Below are 22,614 nucleotides of genomic sequence, written 5' to 3'. Positions count from 1 at the left end.
ATCTAGTTTTTCTGGTTACTAGCTATATACTACCTGTACACTTAAATTATGGTTGCTACAAAAAACTAGGGTGCTTTTTCACATGGAGACTGTAGAGACTGAAGTAAAACATGTTCACACTATGAATCTTTTAAGCTAAAAGAAAGTGTCTGTAAGTATATTACATATCAGCGATTCTGTTTGTTGTGATGTCGAACTGAGAACTGAAAACCACAAGTAGCCTAGCCTACTACTTCACTAAAGTTTGGTCTAGACCAGGGGTGTCCAAACTCAGTCCTGGAGAGCCACTGTCCTGCAGAGTTAAGCTCTAGCCTGCCTCAACACCCCTACCTGGAAGTTTCTAGAATGCCTAGTAAGACCTTGTGTTTAATTGGGGTTGGAGCTAAACTCTGCAGGACAGTGGCCCTCAGGAGCAGGATTGGACATCCCTAGTCTAGAAAATTTAAAGTGTTTCTGTGTGACAGTGCTGCCGTTGTTGTTTATATAGTTTTATTTTCCTTTGGTTTACTTCAAGGGTTCATAAGAGACGAGTTGTATCTGGCAGCGCTCACATTCAATTTAGGTCAATTCACTGACCTACTTTTTTACTGTACGATGATAATTACACATGGCAGTCTCAACGAGACCAGCGTTTCCACATCACTAAGGCAGCTTTGTGTGTGTTTGTGCGGCGTGGAACGTTCTTGATCCAGTGTGAAATTAATATTTCTTTTAAAACATCCTCATTAAATGCTAGCCATGGATAAAGCGTTGCATGCCAGCTTTGGTTAGCTTAATGCAATCGACGTAGCATGGTGTAGGGGAAAGGATGAGAGTTATCTGACCACGCTAATTTTCTGACAGAGTGTATTTTCGAGAATGGACAAAAGACCAAAGGCAGCAATTTAAATTTGTTATGCCTTAATTTTGCATTTGAAAATGTTACTTTTTTTTTCAAACACAATACATACATATTCTGATCATTATTCATGTTTATGACAGTAGTGATGAAGAAACAAAGTATTAGGCACTTTCCAAGAATAAGGTACAAATTGATGTCCTATTAAATAATTTTAGACTTTGTCCTGTCCTACTTCAGTAGTCTTGATGTTTTTGACTGTATCCAGCAATTAAGTGTCATAAACAATGTTGGCATAAAACACAAATTGGGTTTTAAATTATATTCAGACATAAAATGACAAAATAATGGCATACCCCAAATAAAATAAATAGAAAATAAAACTCATGTAATATTTAAATGAAGGTTAATCTTTTTGTTCACTTTTTTTCTTACCCTATTTGTGGAAAGTGCCATTGCAAATGTGGAGCCAATTCATGATTGAAGCGACTCAGCAGTTTTAAATGGCAAATGTTTATTCAAACACTGATACAGCACAGTTTTTATTCATCTACCATGTTACTGGAGGGAAACAGAACCATGTTACGTTAGAAACAAACTGTTTGTGTATTAACAGAATTTGACATTATTTTTCTGTCAGGCCGCTGCGACATTAACACGTAACATCACTGTAACAGGTTCGACTGGATTCATTCCTATCCAAACTGAATCTCGTCACTGTGTCGATGACAGTTACACAGAATGCTACAGAGTACAATGTTTCTCGGAAAACACACACACTGCTACCAGCATGCTTAATGCATTTCTAAAATCATTAGTGCACATTAACAGGTATCCAAACAATCTCTTGACAAATTAGGTATAACATACAGTGTATTCTGGTGTGATTTAAAATAACTTTATCTATAAAGATTGTCAACAAGTCGTTTATATTCAGTATAAATAATCACATTGCAGCTGCTACACATATGCATCATTTACAAAAAGGAAACCAAAAAATAAATGTGAAATATCAAACTACCATGCATTGGCTACAGCTGTGCAGAAAGAGTTTTGTGGTTTATAAGAATACAGACTTCTATAGAAATGTTTCAAAACAGAATCTCTTTAAAATACCATTTGGCACATTAATTTACAGTTTATAAAAAGTTACACAGTCAATGAACATGGAATTAAATGTCTCTGCTGTAGTGTTTAACAGCTAAGATGACACTAGATTTAATGAGCTCATTTGCTCATTGCAAATCACTTTGTGAACAGTAAAGCCATTTATTTTTTTCTTAGTGGGCTACTCAAGTGTATAAAATATTGAACATGACTGTTTGGCCTAAAAAGCTGGAACTCACAGTGGTATAACCACAGTTAAGTAATCATTGTGGAATATTGTCTTGCTACTAATGCAGCTAACCTTAAAATAACTGACATACAATCAGAATGATCTTTTGGAAAAAAAAGTACAGTTAATTCTGTTATGCAAATATACAGTTGAGAAAAGAGTGGAAGATAGACATTAGTTGGAAGAAATGAATCTCATTAGTATTCCTTGGTATTTGTACATAAAGTGTAGTTCTTTTTTATCAGTTCATTTTTTATGTTTGCATTGACACGGTTACATACACTATCCTTGCATGGACACTATCCTTTGTGTCTATTGAAATATACATGAACGTACTTTTTACGTACAAATTCCTACAGATACGTAGAGTATGTAAAGTATTTGTATTGCAAGTAGTAAACGTGAAGCGCATGTCATTTTATGACTATCATTTGCTACAGAGAATATTCTAAGCACTTATGGTCATTAGAAAGTTCAAATGACAGTTTTCAAGATCTGTTTTTTCTAATTTGTCAATTGTTTTTTACATAATGTTCTTAGAATTGGGCAGCACCAAGTTTAAAAGTTATTTACAGAATACAAAAATAAGAGTTTCAGCTAGCATAGTTATCATTGTATGAATAAGTGAATGATGTATATGAAAGTATGACTATATGAAAAATCTTTTTAAGATATCTGTGATGTTAAATACTTGAATACAGTGTTGCAGTTCAAACTTGGCACAGTCACAGTTTCATCTTCACAGTGTGTCATAAAAGGTAAGACCATTTCCATGTGATATACTGTCATATGTTTACAATGTTATTACCACAAAAGTAAACAGAATTACGACCAAAACCTGGATGTTGTGCTTTTCTTTCTGTCATGTATATATTTATAAGTATATATAGTCAGTGAATCATCTCATGCATAACTGTGTAAAACATAGCAAATGTGTCTACGTAAAAACACCCAACCTCTTCTGGGTTCTTCATTTGTTTGTTTTGTCAAGATAATGACTGACTACTCCTTAAAAACAGGGGTGGTAGATGTTCCCTTGTAAAAAATGTTCCTGGTATTATCTGGACTGTTTCCTCTTTCAGGGATGAGGATCCTGGTTTTTCTACGCAAGCTGGAGTCGTGGCTCTCAGAACCAGATTCATTCATTTCCATGGGAGTGACCCGGATGGTGGAAATGGTCTGGATGGGATGGTGGTTACTGCCTGCTGTAGATACAATAGGGACAGTTGGGACAGTTGGCACAGCGACGACTTTAGGAGCATTAGAGCCATTCTTCTTTCTGTCCGTAGAGCTCTTTTTGTCTGTAGAACTGTTCCCATCTCTCACGGATTCAGAGCTCTCCGAGTCCCGATTCAAGTCGTTAAGCTCAAACGACTGTCTTAAGCTGCTTTGGGACTTCCACGTCCAGGAGCCACTTCCATCCGTGGAGTGCGCATGCACCAGGGGTCGGCCGTTCTCCGGATGGGCTTCCACCCGAATGATGGCTCCAGTGCTGCCTTGACCTCCAGACTCCTCAGTTAGGCTCTTGTAGCGCTGGAGCGGTGCTGTGGAGCTGGTGTGGCTGCTGCTGTCAGAACTGGGAGAGCTTCCCTGCAGGAGACCTTGCTGCTTGGACATCGCAATGACTTGCATGATGCGCGGCTGGCCATTAGAGTTAGTCCTAACCACTGGTACCTCACCGCCCTTCTCCACAGTCCTCTCCATGCTTTTCAGCCATTTGTCACGGGAGTTGTTTGGCAAGCCGCCCATGTTCTCCTGTGTCTCCTCTGGGATGTGGACCAACTGCGAGGAACCAGGTCGAGACTGAATGGATATCCGAGCACCGCCAGCAATTCCGCTGGGGTTGCTTGGAAGTGTTGTACTTCCAGTGGCCATTTTTAGATATGGGGTTCCAGGTCCCTGATGTTCACCGTTGATCCCCACAGCTGAGGGTTCAGAATTGCAGCGGACATCCATGCTGTTTGGAGGAGACAGTCCTGGTCCACCTTCCATGGCATGCAGGGAATGTTTATGGTTCTCATTCTTACTCTTCCATTGCAACAGCAGCTGCTTGGATCGACTTGAATCTACTGAGGACGTGTGGATGGTGGCGTTCCGGAAGACAGACTCGTCCATGGCGGACGTATGCACTCTGGGCAAGGTGTTGAAGGTCACCATGTTCTCTTTGTGTGGAGGGCTGCGAGTATTGATGACCTCCACATCTCTGCTAGTTTTTTTCAGGCTGCTTGGAGGTCCTGCCTGGTGGTGTTGGGCATTGCGGTGCAGGATGCCCTCGGAGCATGAAGATGAGAGGCCGTCACTGCCACTGCAGCTCTTGGCAGGGAGGTGGTGACCTTGATGGCACAGGTCAGCCATAGTTCGATGAGAATCCCGAATGTGAAACTGACTTGTCCTTTTCTCCTTGCTCGGTTGAAAGTTCCCTACAGCAAACAAACCCTGGACAGACAAAACACAATATTTCATTGGAATTTCCCAACATACTTAAAAATAAGGGTATTCCTGGATCAACATCCTTTTTGGTCCTGGAACAACTTTGCTGTTAACTGGTCTGATTTTATGGTTAGGCTCAGGCTGGAGTTTGGAAATTAAACAAATCTGATTCCTACTCATTTTAGGGGAAAGAAAGAGCTACAATATAGAGCTTGGCTTATGACTGTTTGATGGGAATGTTGTTCCAAAACCAACACAGATCTGATCCATGAACAAGTCCTAGTTGGCTAAATCATGGTTTTAATGTTGTGTACATGCAAGTAAATAGATTACCAAGACCTTTTATCAGATGAAGATTTAAAATGCTATGAGATATATAATAAAATGCCTATATTCATCTCACTAGGTAAACAGCGATGCCCCCTCCAAGCAGGAAGCCCAGGTAAACGTCAATGGCGTGGTTCTTGTGCTGAATAATACGGGTTAGGCCACATATGATGGCACTGATAATAAAGGAGAAGACCAGAAGAGGCTTCAGCAGTTTGGATGAGTCCGTCAACGTGCTGTTGAAGTACATCTGCACAAGAAAGAGAGATTTGCTGTGATGTTTCCAAGCTGAAGCAGAATCAGGTAGTGAGCCAGAACCATACGCTTTTCATTAAAAATGTTTAAAGACACTTTGATAATTATAATAATCTTCAAACACTTAAGAAAAAATGAATTAACCACAGGGAACATGAATCAGCTGATTTGAGTGTGTCATAGAGCACATTATCTCTGCACCAATGAAGCGCATTTTAATCATTTGAGTATTTTGTGACTGGGAAGACCCTAGAGTTGTGAGTTGGTTGGTACAAATTCCCAGAGAAACGAGTCAGCATCCATTGACTCAAGATTAATAGACTGACTGTACTTAAAGTGATAGTTCACCCAAGAATACAAATTCTGTCATCATTTACTCAACCTCAAGTTGTTCCGAACCTTCATTTTTGGGTGAACTATCCATTTAAGACGACAATGTGCAAGTTCATTCAAACAGCTTAAACTGTGCTCTTGTCACGGACTTAAATTCATAAGGGTTTAAGCGAAACTGCTCAATATAAATAACAGGTGATTATTTGTTTTATGTAATGAATCAAATGTTACCCTGGACCACAAAACCAGTCACAAGTCGCACGGGTATTTTGTGTACCCATAAGACTGGTTTTGTGGTCCAGGGTCACAAATGACCTTGAGCTTGAGAGAGCTATATGGATTCTTTTCAAAACCACATTTTGAAATCATCGTGTTTTTCTCTGGTTTTGATGTTAAAACTTAAAAAGAGATAATGAATAACTGAATAACACACTGAATGACCTGACAGAACACCAGTAAAGGTGTTTGCATGCAGAGCAATGGGCAAAAAACCTTTATGACCTTTAACTGACAAGTACACTATTTACATGGGCAAACACATTTTAAGCTCTTTTTGCAAATTTGGGGTAAGATCGTGCATGTAAACACATTCTTTGACATCTAAATTAGCCAATTTATTTTTTATGCAAATTATTGGCATTCTGTTAACATATAATGTGCACATGGTTCATGTTGGTTTGTTTTTTTCTTTCAAGAGCAGAGAAAAATTAGAATGAGGTTTTTTAACAGTATTTTGTTGAACAAATTGTTGTATTCCTACCCTTGAATGGACAATTACATACAAACACATAAAAACAACACGACTCAAGGGGGTCAACACTCCATTTTGCTACTTTGACAAGGTCCAGTAAATTGCATGAAGGCATCTGGATGTTGCAGCACAAATTACTGTAGAGAGCTGTAGTCCTTTTATCCACACATCAGGTTCAGTTTTTCACAGAAGGTGACATGAGTGCAGCTTTTTTATCTGTTAGTCTCTAGCAGCACGGTGAATTGAAAGTGCCTGAGTACTTCTAAATGACTGACTTTTACTCACCGAGACATACACGGCAGCAAAGGATGCCAGTGTTGCATGCTGTGACGGGAAGGATTTTCTAAAATAAATGAAAGCAATTCCGATCAGTTCTGGCATCAAAAGAGTTTGAAACAAGAATACAGCAGACACATTTGAAGCATTTCTACACATTGCGTTAGAGTGTATTGCTATGCAGTTGCTCGAGCATTTGATTGATTTTAAGTGCATCCTCTTCCCCAAAGTAAATCTATGTGGTTTTTTTTTTTCAAGAGGTGAAAATCTAACAACAGTTCTCTTCTCATTATGTAATTGTGTTCTATATACCAATACTGCTACTGATGTCTCTATGAAATATATTTTTTCCCCTTAATTTTAGCCATTATAGCCATTCAGCATTACAGTGTAATTATAAATAAATAAATAATTATCGGGGCTCAATTTTTTCTATTGGCCCAGTCAGACCGGTTCAGATTTTTACTTGCCCTGTCAAAATGCACAAAAAGTTATTGTTTTTGACCCATGTAACCTTGTAAACAGTGCTTTAAGATAGGTCTAACAGGTAGGATAAATAGAGAAATTGAATAAAGTTATCAAACACTTCACAGTCTTCACTGCATAAATTATAAATTAAATATAGATTAATCCTTATTAAAACTACAAAAGTTATTCAGTCAAGTGCAGTGAGTGATTTTCTTTTTTTATTTTGTTCTTTGATTATCCTTAATGACAGACAGCAGCAGGTTTATTAGGCTGTGGTCACTGTAAAACCTGACGCACATCACATGGATCTGACACGCATCCCATTTTCTCACAACTCTTTACGTTCATTTAAGACTTCATTTAACTAATTTGAGACTGCGATTGCGAAGATACTCGACAAAAAGGGCATTTTGGCATAATTTTGTGTTTTTGTCCGTTCAAGCGCTGTCTGAAGCGGCTTTCTGTGCGCACAAGTGTGTGTGTTTAGTTTAGTTTATTTTTTTATATATCACAATAAAACAGCAGTTGCTCACCATTGTGCTGTACAAAAATTGAAAAAGTAATATAAAAACACCAATCAAAACAATAAAATACAGAGAAACAAGCTCAGAAAGACTCTCATATTATAAGCCTTCTCTTAAAGGTAGGTTTAAGTTTTGCTTTAAACAAAACTTCTGTAGCGATTACCCTAATAGATAACGGTAGGCTATTCCACAATTTGGGGCCGACTATGGCAAAAGCCCGGTCTCCCATTCTTTTTAACCGTGATCTGGGAACCTTCAACAGATTCTGATTTGATGACCTTAAACATCTAGCAGATATGTTAACAGTCACAATTTCAGATAAATAAGAAGGTGCCGGCCCATTTAAGACCTTAAAAACAAAGAGTAAAATCTTAAACTCTATTCTAAAACACACCAGCAACCAATGCAGAGAGAGCAAGACGGCTCATATAATGTGCTCATATTTGCGTGTGCCAGTGAGGAGTCTAGCGTTCACAAACGTTCATATAGGATTGCCTAATACCAATATAAATTAAAATAAACTTTAGCCAGTAGTCTTAGCTGGAAAAAGCACGAATTTACTACTGCATTTACCTGCTTATCAAATGACAGGGCAGAGTCAAAGACAACACCCAAGTTTTTAACCGATGGCTTTACATAAGCCAACAATTAATTTAAGCTGCCAGAGACAGCTAATGGTCCAAACACAATTGCCTCAGTCTTCTCTCGTTGAGATTTTAAAAATCATTGGACATCCATGCCTTAATGTCTGACAAACAAGCAGTTAAAGCACGTAGACCAGCATTGTTATTATGGGCACATATATTTGAGTGTCGTCTGCATAACAATGGAATAATACTCTGTGTTTTCTAAAAAATTAAAATAAAGAAAACAAAATGGGTGCAACAATAGATCCTTGGGGAACCCCACAGGACAAACGTGATTTGGAGGATAAACATCACAAGAAAAAGTTCTATTGTTCAAATAAGATTTGAACCAGTTCAATGCATGACCTTTAATACCCACACAATGTTCAAGATGAGAAATAAGAATATCATGATTGACCATATCAAAGGCCGCACTCAAAGTAATTCTCAGAGTAAATATCATCTGACACTCATTAAGAGCAGATTCTGTACTGTGATGTTTCCGAAAACCAGACTGAAAAGATTCAAAGACTCCATTTGACTCTAAAAAATGTTTTAATAATTGGACAGAAACTACCTTCTCAAGGATTTTTTAGATAAAAGGTAAATTGTAAATTGGCCTAAAATCCAAGAGAACTATCACATCAAGGTTTGATTTTTTTCAACAGGTTTAACAAAAGCATGCTTTAAATAATCTGGAACAAATCCTATAGAAAGACTCTTATTTATTAGGATTCAAGGCCCAATGACATCAAAAACCTGAATAAGTAGGCGTGCTGGAATAATGTCAGTTACAGATTTAACTTCGTAACCAGTTCATGAAGAGTGTTTATAGAGATAGTTTCAAAGGCATTAAACGATGAAGGAGGAGGATAATAGTTTATGGGGACAATAATGTGTAATGTCACGTATCTTGCTTGTAAAGCACCTTAAAAAGTGTTCATAAGCAGTGGCTGGGTCATCAAAGTGCAGATCAATAGAATGATTTATAACAGAGTTAATTGTAGAAATAGAATCTTAGGTCTTTGATAATTTCTAGCTAAGATGTCAGAGAAATACTTTGATTTAGCCTCCTTCACAGCTCTTTGATAGTTTGTTAATGATGTACGTAATATCTCTAAAGACACATGCAACTTATCTTTTTTTTCACCCGTGCCCGAGCCCGTGTATCATTATTTAGCCATGGTTCAGCCAAAATGGAGCAATAGAGTCTAAAATGTCAGTACAGGTAGAGTTAAATAAAATAAGTTACTGTTCAGCATCTAAGTTATTTGAGGGACAGTCAAGAGAGACCAGCTTACAAGCCTCATCAAAATGAGAAGAAAAATCCTCACTAAAAGTAGAGCTAAACATATGCGATCAAATATTAGACTTCTTGTCTTTAACAACCTGGACTGAAATAGTACAGGTGGACATCACAGGTTTGTGATCCGAAAAACTTAAATCCCCAATTCTGTTGCACACTGTGTGTGTGTGTGTCGCACAGACAGGAGATTCACAGACAGCGTTTCAAATAATTTGCTTGAATAAGAGCGTGATCATATAATGTAACTCTTGCAAAAGCATGAAGGGAAAAAAAAACCCTTCTTTTTACAGCACTAAAAGACAGATAGATAGATTCTGTCTGTGCGATTAGTAATTACTAATGTGAATGTTATAGAGACACTGTTTATGCCCATGGCTATTGGCTCTTTGGGAGACTCCCATGGTGCACTGAATCTGTTGAACCTAATGGTGTGTCTGCATCTTCTCTGACTGTTTAGAGGATAAATAAACATTCACAGTAGCACAGTTCACATAAGCAGGAACAACAAGCTGATTTGACTGCATATACTACATATCTTTGGCAAAAAAAAGTCTGGGGTAAAGGATGCAATTAACTTCCATATTATTTATACTTTCAAAACCTGAGACATCTGATTATATTTGCAGGTCTACAACACATCCAAGTCGGATAAAGCGTTCCGGAATTGACACAACAGCGAATCTAATTCAGACAGAGGGGGAGTTATAAATGGGGTAAACAATATCTTTGTATTTGTCAGCATACATATGCTCAGAAATTCATAACCCACTTCATTATTTAGCGAATCTACACAAGTGGAGAGATGGTCACCACCAGCCTCATCCATTCCTTTGAAAACCAACCTTATTAAAAAGTACATCAAAAGCTGTTCCGTTAATCTCCAGCCCCTATTCATAGGCTGCAGTGACGCTTGGCTTTGATCTGTATGGGCTCTTGTGCCTGCATCGTTCGTCTGAATTCCTGAGTGTCAAGAATCCACACTTGACTAGTACTTGAAGATTTTTTTATCAACTTCAACGTCTGTATCAGCGGGTGTTAAGATAATCTGTTTCACATGACTGTGGCACTGTTAATCCAACAGAGATCTATCTCCGTTTGCCAAGAATCAGAGCTGTACCTGCCGGCGTTGATGACAGCAGCGTCAGATCCTGAGCAGATGTCCTCCAGGATGAAGAAACTTTCTTCACAGGAGGTATTGAGGTAAGTGTAGTTGGGCTTGCAGACAGTCAGGAAGTAAGGGGCGGGGTAACCCGTCGACAACTGGATAATGTCGGTAATCAAAGCAGTGGCACATAAACCAAACACGTGAACGCCTGAAAAGAAAAAGAACTTTAATGCACCGATATCTGATTATTACTGATATTTATTGTTAACTTTAAGTTGATAACAAGTATATTGGATAATTGTATTTATTACACAGCTCAGGGGAATACTTGATTCTGATTTGGTCAATCGCGCAGATAACAGTTTCTCCAGATAACGCAGGCTCATCCGGGTTACTAAAGTCAGTAGCGCTATACGCTTGCTAGGAACGTGTTTTTTTTGTGGAAGTTTTGCATTTGGTGAGCTAATAAAATATTAAAACTCAGTCAAATCAATATTTTGTGTACAGTTATTTCATTATGCCATCCAGTATCGTGGACTCGCTCTCTCTTGTTTCATACAAACGCAGCTGCTGCCATTTTGTGTCTATTGTTTTGTACACTGTTGGATTATTAGATAAAATTAGGTATTATTACAGTTTAATCTGAAATCAATATCTCTTATCTCCATAATTATTTATGTGGCGAAATGCTGTATAATAAGTGGTATGACTGGATACCGTAATGTCTTAAATGTCCGTCTAGTTTGAACTTGCCGCGCTAGCAACTGCTCTCTCCGCGGAAGCTTTAAGTTTAAAGACCTAATAAAATATTTCAACTCAATTTCAATATTTCGTGTCTAATTATTTACTTATGTGGCAAGTAGCCGTGTAATACGCGAGATAATGTACATCTAGCCGGTTGTTATCTCAGAATAAACCCCCTTCAGGCTGATGCAAGACCGAGAAAACAACCGGCTGGATGTACATTTATCCCTTATTTAGCCTTCACGTTTATCAACTAGAAATAATGTGGGATTCCATGATCATTTGGCTATAATTAATCAGCTTATTCTACTGATAACGATAACATTAAAAAGTCTTATCAGTCGATACCGATATGTCCATTGATATTTTGTCATTTTATTGCAAGGAATATTTAGATGCATGTTCTGAGAGATACATTTATTTAATTTTTTTGTGCATTTAATGCGTAACAGGTAGCCGCATGAACATTGTTTCAGAATTTCTTCTTTTGAGCTCAGCAGAAGATTATTATTTTTTTTTTCATTCCACAGAATTCCAGCCACAAAAATGTATCATTCCATGTGGTCCTTTAACAGAATAAAGACTAATCAGGATTGAAAGAATATTATCTGCTAGAAATGTGACCTACCCACAAACCTGACACCTCGCCGGACGAAAGAGTTAAAGTTGCAGCCGGCCGCATTGATATCGGCTTCAGCTCCACCTCCGCACTGCGTTCGCGACAGACAGCAGAACAGAATCCCCTCTCCGATCATGATCTGTGGACATGCAACACACCAAGACAGAGGTGGGAGTGGATAAAATTTTCAGAACGGTGGATATCTCTCCTCTCAGATTGCATTCAACGTTCTCATGCTAACTCTTCAGGGGGTTCTTTTTACCGTGACACCAAATCCAGAAGCTCTGAAGTGAAGCCTCTAAACAGATGCCTCTAAACAGAACAGCCATAATGTCCTTGTCTACTTGTAAATGCACAGTTTTGATGAGCCATAATGCAATCAGCTCTCTCATGGGTTGAGAGAGCGGCCGTTTTGATCATTGCACACTTATGTATTAATGCCCATCTTAAGCAGGGCTGTCACTGTGCATCAAAGGCACATCCATCCGTAATCTGCTCCAGATCTGTCCCCGTCGTTTCACCTCCCTGTCTTCTGAAAATCACCCACCCACTGACTTCTGCACAAACATTAGGGCTGTAAAGTGCTGAAGTGAACTATATACAGTACTATATATTTATACAATATAATACATTGTTAAATGTGTATTTTTAAAGAATGTATTGTTATATATAATTGATTTTATAAAAAAAATCTTTAGCTCAATATAGGCTGTACATACTCAACAGCTAGCAATCTTCTATTCTATATTGTGTATGTCGCCAGTTGAGGAGTTTATATCCCAGTGGGATTGCTATCGGCTGTGCTCTACGCTCCAGCCTAGTGGGGGAGGTGCTAAGTATACGATCTAAACATTGGCTTGTCCATGTGCCACACCGTGACCTGAATCGGATCCCAGGAAGCATGCAGATCCCACCGTCCCATCCCATCTGACCAACTCGGCTCTCAGACACTGATATTGTGTCGTGACACCTGGAGAAACAACAGGACACCTCAATGCCTGCAGTCACTTCCTGCCTGATGCTAAATCAGGCCTATGTAGGTAAACAGATTTTAGACCCAGAATGCGCTAAGGAAAGGATGGAGCGGGTCATTTTTAATGACTGTCATTATTGGACAGCTAAAATTAGTTTTTAGACACACTTTGCTATGCATTTTTATGCAGCAGAACTTGTTGAGATAAGATGAAAATGTGATCGGAGCTCTCTGCTTGCTACTCAAACTAAATTATTGAATTACCTAAAATAGCTAGCATGGTGGCCACATGCTGCAGAAGAAAGTAAATCGGGTGTCTTTGTAATGCTAGTCATTTTAGTCGTTCAGTCAGTGCTTTCTGTTTCTCTTTCCTGTGCAATAGGAATGAAAAATCACTTTTTTGCAACAGTTTTTGTCCTGAAAAACATACATTCATTTTACATGTCTTCTCTGTACTTTCAAAAGAGAACAAAGTCTCAAACCTTGCTCATATTTGCTCAAGTCTGCTAAAGAATGTCAGAGGTTTCAGTATGAACATTTTTCACTGAAGTCTCCCAAGGCCAGATTATTCATCCGCATTAATTTTATAGCTCTATACTGTTGTTGAATGTCAACTAATGTGTGCATTTTTATTTCTCCTAAGGAAGTCTAAAAGTAAAATCTGAGACAAAGTTAATATAAACCCCTGTCAATTACCTTCTGAGCATATTTAGATGTTATTTTACTGGAGATTTTTGTATAATGTTTGATTGCTTTTGATTCATGTTAACATGATATATTCAATCTAATCATGTTTTTGCCTGAAGATAAAAAATCATCTTATGAAATGTAAAATTTACGGAGCCCCCCTAGTCCCACTTTGGCAAAAAAAATTTATTATAACTATCTTGTGGCCTCAAGATAGTAACTCGTGGCCTCAAGATAGTAACTCGTGGCCTCAAGATACTAACTCGTGGCCTCAAGATAGTAACTCGTGGCCTCAAGAAAGTAACTCGTGGCCTCAAGATAGTATATCTCGTGGCCTCAAGATAGTAACTCGTGGCCTCAAGATACTAACTCGTGGCCTCAAGATACTAACTCGTGGCCTCAAGATACTAACTCGTGGCCACGAGAAAGTGAGTTTTTTCAAGGCGAACGTTTCCATGTTAATGTTTCCATGGCGACGCGTCACGCGATTGACCGCAGCCACAATAATACTGTATGACAGATGTGTCGCTTTTATTTCGCTTTTCCTTTTTTATTCAAAATATTCACAAACTTGCTTACCATGTCATCAACTAGCCTATCTGATATTCCGATTCTCACATACGTGTAAGTGAGTGTGTTGTTTAAAAACCTTTATAAATAATCTTGATCTATAATAACGTTATGGGCGCTGCAATGTTGTCCGTCGGATTTACAGCACGTGAATTCATCAGTTTCTCCCGAAATAAATGCAAGAAAGTGGCCGGTGAACTGAGAAGAATAGAGTAAACTTTATAGTTCCTTGTCTTGACTCTTGCACTATGTTTGTCTAATATGAATAACACATGTCGGGAAATTATATTTGAATAGATTGTTATTGCTGCTTCCACAGACATCAGTGTGTTTTACAAACTCCAAATGTATTGTTTTACTCGTGCTTATGTATTTAAATATCTGAAACCAAAAATAAACATTATGAAGTTGAAAAACTGCTTAGTTGTGATGACAGCGCTGAACGCGTCCGACTCTGGGCTCGTTTAAAAACCTTTATAAATAATCTTGATCTATAATAACATGAGATGGGCGCTGCAATGTTGTCCTGTCAGTCGGATTTACAGCACGTGAATTCATCAGTTTCTCCCGAAATAAATGCAAAAAAGTGGCCCGTGAACTGAGAAGAATAGAGTAAACTTTATAGTTCCTTGTCTTGCACTATGTTTGTCTAATATGAATAACACATGTCGGCAAATTATATTTGAATAGATTGTTATTGCTGCTTCACAGACATCAGTGTGTTTTACAAACTCCAAATGTATTGTTTTACTCGTGCTTATGTGTATTTAAATATCTGAAACCAAAAATAAACATTATGAAGTTGAAAAAACTGCTTAGTTGTGATGACAGCGCTGAACGCGTCTGACTCTGGCTCAGCGCCAGCCAATGCGCGAAAGCACAGTTTGAATCTGGCAGCACTGAACATTCTAAATGTGGCGCCGTACTCTCAGGGGCTAGTTGATGACATGGTAAGCAAGTTTGTGAATATTTTTAATAAAAAAGGAAACGCGAAATAAAAGCGACACATCTAATACAGTATTATTGTGGCTGCAGTGTATCGCGTGACGCGTCGCCATGGAAACATTAAAGGGAACGTTCGCCTTGAAAAAACTTACTTTCTCGTGGCCACGAGTTAGTATCTTGAGGCCACGAGTTAGTATCTTGAGGCCACGAGATATACTATCTTGAGGCCACGAGTTACTATCTTGAGGCCACGAGTTACTATCTTGAGGCCACAAGTTAGTATCTTGAGGCCACGAGTTAGTATCTTGAGGCCACGAGTTACTATCTTGAGGCCACGAGTTACTATCTTGAGGCCACAAGATAGTTATAATAATTTTTTTTTGCCAAAGTGGGACTAGGGGGGCTCCGTAAAAATTTGATGACATGCTTGATAAATGTTTGATCTTAATATAAAAAAATGCCAGCGGTGTATTTAGAAAATTTACAAAGTGTGAAGATCTCAGTCTATGTTTGATTCTTTCATTTGCCACTAACTAGAGTAACTATTATCTACAAATAAGTTCAGAGGATCAGAGAGATGAGAACCACAACCAACTCATTAGCGTCAAGTGCCCATTAGCGTTTGTGAAACTAACCATCCTGCATTTCCGAAACAACGGCAATCTGCCCCAAAAACTCAACATGAATTTGAGTGTGAAATAATCCGATTTTCAGTACGAGTGAACAACCAAACTACCAAAAAATCCACAGTAAAGCCGGCTGCGAAACTGCACTCATCTCCTCAAATACTAGCAGTTAACCTGAGGACTCCTTGCTAGCTAGAAGAAGAGAACAGCAAATTCACTGTGTCATCAGGGCATCCTCAGAGGGCTGGCAGACGTTCTGGCAGTGTACTGATGTACTGAAGGTGTCATAGAGTTGAGGAGAGAAAGATGCTATCTGACAGCTCATTGCTCACGGAGTAGCGTGAGGAAAATCTCATTGTGTATTTGAGCTATTCGTGCACAAGCTTTCTTTTCTGTACTGTGTCAGATAAGGCTCTGAAGGGGAGGCCAGTTGGTGTGTGTCAGCTGTGATAATAGACCAGGCAAACTATAAATTCACTCAAGTAGGACATGCTCCTGCATCCACATCCTAGTTGGTCCTGGAACAACTTTCCTGTCATTGAGTTTTCAGTTTAGTTTGGAAAAGATATTCAAAGTTTTTGACGCATTTAGCAGCAAGTCGAATACATATTTATGAGCATAGCTGTATTTTCCGCTTTAAGCTTAGTTGTCTGCCAGGCTGTGACATAATCTGAAATCCTGATCAGTGATTCTGCAAAATGCAGTTTATTCCTGTGATGGCCAAACAATGAATTTTCAGCACCATTACGCCAGTCTTCAGTGTCACATGATCCTTCAGAAATCAACTGTAATGGTTTGGCTTTGCAGCATAACCCAAGAAAGATCAAAGGAACAGGAGTGAATTAATCAGGACCATTGCAACGAATGAATGAACTAGAACTAATGGCTGCTTACAGACTGTACAATTTGAGCTATCCTATAAGATAATTACAAAACACACTATACGACATGGATCTAATAAACTTGGGTACGACATGTATGTAGACTGTACAATGATGACACCTATTGAATCGTACGCTATGATGCAAGTTAGTATAGAAGAATAAAATTTGGTAAACAAATTGAGCAAGATGTCTCTCACTTTGGCAATTGTGGTTTTTATGTGCGCTGAAAAAAGTAAGAGGAAGCGAAAGAGGAAAATATGGTCAATGCTAGGGAAAAAAGGCCAACTTTGCAAATGGAGCTTGAGGTAAGAATTTTTAAGTTTTAACGTCGTGTCGCGTTGATCAATACACCATTTCATGTTGCATTTTTATTGGCTAGTCAGTAGACGTAGGTCGTAACAGCAAACACTGAGATGATCATGCTAAACTTCTGACACTAATATGCTGAATTGCTGCTCAAGAAACATTTATTCTTATTATTACTATATTTAATACAAATAAAATGAATAGCAAAGTGCCTACAGTAACAAAAAATGTGTCCACTTAATACAACCTGCTTGTGTGCTTTATGTTATTCTGTAGCTCAAACAGTAGAGCGTTGGCGCTTGCAACGCCATGGTCATGGGTTCGATTCCCAGGGAAAGCAAGAACTGATAAGAATGTAAATGTGTACCTTGAAATGCAATGTAAGTCGCTTTGGATAAAAGCGTCTGCCAAATGCATAAATGTAAATGTAAGATGCAGAGTACACTAGACTCTATGCCGATAGCCGATAGCTCTGCCACTGCAATGCTCTTCTGGCCGGACTTCCAGCATGTGCTACCAAACCTCTTCAGATGATCCAGAATGCTGCAGCTCGTCTTGTCTTCAACGAGCCCAAGAGGGCCCACGTCACCCCTCTGTTAATCTCTCTGCACTGGCTACCTCTCGCTGCTCGCATCAAGTTCAAGGCATTGACGCTTGCTTACAGATCTATCACAGGCTCAGCTCCCTCCTACCTTCACTCACTCCTACGAGCCTACATCCCCACCAGACGCCTACGATCAATCAACAAGCGACGTCTCGTGGTTCCATCACAGAAAGCCACAAGATCACTTTCCAGATCATTCTCATTCACAGTTCCATGCTGGTGGAACACTCTCCCCACCCTCATCCGGAATGCTGAATCCCTGACAACATTCAAAAAACAGCTGAAAACCCATCTCTTCCATGAGCACCTAAACTCATAAAAAAAAAAAAAAAAACACCTTTCCCTTAAAATCCCACTTATCATGCTTATGCTACTCTGAATAATGCCTGAACTTCGTATTCTGAACACTTCTTGCGTTGTTGTTGTCTTTTGCCTCTTCATGATGACTCGCTTAATTTAGTCCTGATTTGTAAGTCGCTTTGGATAAAAGCGTCTGCTAAATGACTAAATGTAAATGTAAATGTAAATGTGAGACTAGCGTTAGTGCTATGATTGTTTGAACAGAATGTTGTTCCAGTCATGTCAGGCTTGGCTGAAACACAAAGTGCCTGAACACACACATCAAGACACATTTTTACCTCTATGCAGGTAACAAATCCTATCTCTCTGACATCATCCAGTGTACAGTATCCAGAAGCATGAGTGCATCTTGCAGTGTGTGTATGTAGCACTACAGGGTTAGACTGACCGTAATAGCAGGAGCTGCGAAAGCGAGGCTGAGGAGCATGAGGAATGGAATAACCTCATGCGTGGGTTCGATATAAGGCAGACTCAGACTGCGGTCGTGGCAGCTGAAACCCCAGCGGACCGGTTTGAAAATGTCCGTCCACTCCAGGAAATACACACTGACCACAGATGAGACCAGGAGAGGAAGCTGTTAGAGACGAGAAAACATCATATAACTCTTCAACAAACATTTTCAAGGTATTACATTACACCACATAACATGTCCCTATGGAAATGTACATACTGTCTGCCTGTCATTATTGCTAAATAAATAATATCCTAGGTATATGAAAGCCATTTAATGAGTTCAGGCCAGTAATAAAACAGACCAATGGTGACAGATTCACAGAATTGCATTAAAACTATATGGAGTCACACTTACATTAAAGAGAAAGCTCTTTTTAAATTAGGAACTCGTATAGTTACACATGGTGAATATATGATTTGATTGAAACTGGGGGTGAATTGGTATGGCTTACACTCAGATTTTTTATTCCACAGCTAGCTATATTTTAACCATGTTCATACTTTTTAAATAAATTGAATTGTTTTCACAATGATATAGTTATAATAAACTATGCCATGTTTGAGTGCATATAAGTGCATAAATATTACCCGTTTCATTTATGTAATGTATGACTGATAAATATGCATCAAATTAAGTTTGTTGGTTTGTTTATGTTAAATCTTAATATGCCATTCAAATACATAAATCTTAAAGGGGATCAATTATGCCCGCTTTCAAAGTGTTGATTTTGTTTTTGGACAGATTTTCATGCTTGAATGTTCAACAATAAATCAAAATTTTCACATATTTTACATTGTTGCAGCACCTCTCTTCCCAGTCTGTCAGTAACGCTCCGTTTAGTTTCTGTCTTATGAAGCCCCTTCTTCCGAAATGCGCAATGTGCTCTGATGGGAGAAGGCTCAGTAAGAACAATTATCTGGTATGTAAAACTTAAAATCTACTGTCATTTAAGAAGTAGGCTTTTGATGGGTGCCACATCATGTGTCATGATTCTCTTTGACGTTCGTGTTTATGGTCGGCTTGACTGTAAATCTCCTACGGTTTGTCCCAAGTGCCAGTGCTTTGGTAGAAAATATGGGTCACCTCTGCAGAATCAGCACAGAACGGCAGCTGCTTGCTGTAACCATCTGCAAATCAAATGCCCGCAAACTGACCTCGAGCACTCTACTGTAAAGAAATTTAATTAAGGGCTTTTAATAACTGGCATACCATGCTAAATATGACAAAACAATCTGCCATTAAATATACTGGCCGATTTTGCAAGCATACTTGCTCATATGTGGAATAATTAAGGTGATTACAGATACAGTATATACAGTATAAGCGAAAAAATAGATCAAATAAAATCCTTCACATTTTTTTTCTGATTGAAAATCCATTTCCAGTCATGTTATGGAAGAATAATGGGTTGTGAATGCATTTCATGTTGGTTTTAAAATGATCCCAAATAAAGAGAAGAGGTGACACTGAGGTCTTAATAATTGATTGCCGTAATTGGGGAGAGGATAGTGTTTCTTAGAGGCTGTTTTCAGATCCACGTGGGACAGGCACCATCACAGCAGGTGCAGATGGTGTCCGCTTGGTGAAGGACCGGTTACGATAAGAGTATTGCTGAGGAAATGTGCTTGGGTCAGGGAGGTTTCTGTGACCTGAGGAAACTTCAATGAGATCTTGACAAGCACAAAATCCAGCTGTTTCTGCTTAAAACCTTCAAATATGATAATCCTGATCTTCTAGACCTTGGTATTTACAAAGACTTTTGCAAACCTCACAGAAAAACAGCAAATGGAGGAATGAATAAATGAATGAAAATGTCAGATTCAGCACAATCCTGCATAATGTATGAGTGCACGCTTAGATCTTCCTCTTAAGTACTAGATCACGTGTTTTGTGTATGCATGTGCGGTGTGAAAGCTGCACCGCCTCAATTCTTTATGTCACACTGACCTACATATATTCCACTAACCACTTCATGATGTATGGAGAGCAGAGCAGCACCTCCTGGGGCGAACATCTAAGAAGAGCTGACAGAAGCACAGCATCCCAGTGCTGACATCACTCTATGCTAGTTACTCATACATTTCAAACTATATGATATTTTACACTGAAAATATCTACCGAAATGAACAATGCTCAATAAAAAGCCTGGGTGCAACGCGAAAACAAAGAGCTTCTTATAAAAATCCAAAAATCAGTGTCCTTAATTTGTTTCTACAACCCCCATTGATATTTTCATTTAATGCGAATAATAATAGAGCTAGTGAGATAAATTTTTGTTTGCACACTGTGCTTATTAAATGCAATCAAAAGGAAATACTACAGGGCTCGACAATAAGGACTGCCCGATGGCCCGAGACCAGCGTAAACATTGCTCGGGACGGTTGACGCAACTGTCAGCTTGAGCGTGTTTTTAATCCTTGACAATTTAAATATTCAAGTGCAAGTAGACGCGGAAGAGGACTCAGTTCAATAGTGTGATGAGTTTTGTGTGCCCGCCTAAAAGCCGCTTCTCAGACAGTGTGTAAATGCTGAATTGAGCTCTCTTTCACGTCTTCTTGCACTTGAACGGGCATTTTCACACAAAATTACGTAAAAAAATGCTGGTCTCGGCAAGTATCCTAGTAAACATAGTCTGTTGTATCTTAAGTGACCATAAAAAGTTGAGAAAAAAATGCATGTGTAACAGTATATTGGATCCGTGCAGTTCTTAAAGTGACAGCAGCCTAAACCTGTCATTGTTTTAATGTTAATCAAGCAACAAAGGACAAAGACAAAAACAATGAAGACAATAACTAGGCCTATTTTATTTATTTATTAGCCTACTTTTTGCGGTGGGGCCAGTGAAAATTTTGTCAGGGCAAGTAAACATTTGAACCAGTAGAATAAATCCTTAGCATCCTTAGAGTTTGATGTTTCAACTGTGAGATTCAGATCAATTACAAACAGCTATGAAGAAAAAGAAACTTTTAAAATGAATGACTCAATAAAATTATTTTAAATATTTAAAATTGTATATCAAATATATATTTAATTACATTTATTATTATTTAATTTGTTACTTTGTCAACATCAGCAACAAAAAATATATCATTTTCATGGTGAATAAAGCTTATAAAGTATAAAAAAGCTCGATTGTTTCTACTACAGCATTGACATTCAATGGATAACAAATTTTTTTTCTTCTTCTTTTGGATAATTACAATATGAACTCAAACATTTGTTTAATTTCTCCTAAGAAATTTAGCAGAAACATCTGACGTGAAGTTGATACTTTGAAACCTGAATGGGAAGTCCATTCATGATCTATCTATTTGGAGTCTATAAAGAGCATCATGGGCAATACAATCTCCTCAGGTTTAATTGATCACTATTGCTAGTCATACATTTACATTTTACATTTATCGATTCAGACTGTAACATATAGGCTAAATATTTATCTTTATCTTATTCTGATATATTCTGAAGTTGTCACCTGTCAAATCAAACGTGCAAATGTAAACAGATAGTCACTTACCTCCACGAAATAAAAGCATGGCAGCAGTGTCACGCTCTCTTTTATCATCTTCTCTTTCAGTCTTTCTCTCGCAGACATCGTATTTATCTCCTTTAAAAACGCTAATAACCTGTTGTGTCCTAAGCGTCCACCTTCATTCAACAAAACAAGCCGTCTAGATCAGCTGCTGCTGCTCCATGGAGATGCATGATGTGGGTGCAAACAGAAACAAACGACACACACAGTCTACTACACCCTTCACCAATTGCACACGCTATTTGTATTGGAGTGGAATATGATTGAAATTGAAAATACAGACAGAGGAAAATATTGCCGGCAAGATGACATCAGATTTTTCGGATGAGGGGCTTTCGTCCTGACGCGCATGCGCACAAGCTGTAGGCTACATTCCTCCAGTCATTCGCATTATTATTAATAATGTCACGAATATAGACGGTTATGGCAAGCAGTTTTAACATTTAATCCTTAAAACCTACTAGTATCTATTTTCATGCTACTACTTATTTTTCAGATACTAGTATATATTCCATTAAGTAATAGTGCTTATTCTTTAGATATTAGTACCTTTTTAAAAGATACTAGTAGTTATTCATTAGATACTAGTTCTTATTTTTTTTAGAGACTGGTGCTCATTCATTAGATACTAGTAGCCTACCTATTAAATAGACACTTGCACTTATTAATTAGATTCTAGTGCCTATTAAATTGGTACTAGTACTTATTCACTATACTAGTTCTTATTCATTAGATATA

The 22,614-nt window shown here is 38.3% G+C and overlaps 1 protein-coding gene across 1 annotated transcript; it reads right to left on the bottom strand.

The window, feature by feature from the left end:
• Positions 1–1,342: 1,342 nt before the first annotated feature.
• Positions 1,343–22,200, bottom strand: plppr4b (phospholipid phosphatase related 4b). The gene is made up of 7 exons (XM_084399410.1): positions 21,862–22,200; positions 18,282–18,467; positions 11,948–12,077; positions 10,588–10,783; positions 6,556–6,613; positions 5,008–5,181; positions 1,343–4,610 (listed from the first exon to the last, which is right to left on the bottom strand). The coding sequence occupies exons 1-7, from the start codon at positions 21,937–21,939 to the stop codon at positions 3,177–3,179; spliced, it is 2,256 nt and encodes a 751-aa protein (XP_084255536.1). The 5' UTR covers positions 21,940–22,200; the 3' UTR covers positions 1,343–3,176.
• Between the last annotated feature and the right edge of the window lie 414 nt (positions 22,201–22,614).

This window comes from Rutilus rutilus, assembly GCF_951802725.1.
Source record: "Rutilus rutilus genome assembly, chromosome: 24".
Taxonomy (NCBI): domain Eukaryota; kingdom Metazoa; phylum Chordata; class Actinopteri; order Cypriniformes; family Leuciscidae; genus Rutilus; species Rutilus rutilus.
The sequence above is the reverse complement of the archived record's forward strand: the minus strand, read 5'-3'. Positions and strand labels throughout refer to the sequence as shown.

Excerpts from the sequence above, each read along its gene's own strand:
- plppr4b (XM_084399410.1), bottom strand. The coding sequence starts at position 21,939 with ATGTCTGCGAGAGAAAGACTGAAAGAGAAGATGATAAAAGAGAGCGTG. Across the intron at positions 12,078-18,281 it reads TCGCAGCTCCTGCTATTACG|ATCATGATCGGAGAGGGGAT; the intron begins GTCAGTCTAACC and ends GCATGTCCACAG. Across the intron at positions 6,614-10,587 it reads GCTGTCATCAACGCCGGCAG|AAAATCCTTCCCGTCACAGC; the intron begins GTACAGCTCTGA and ends CATTTATTTTAG.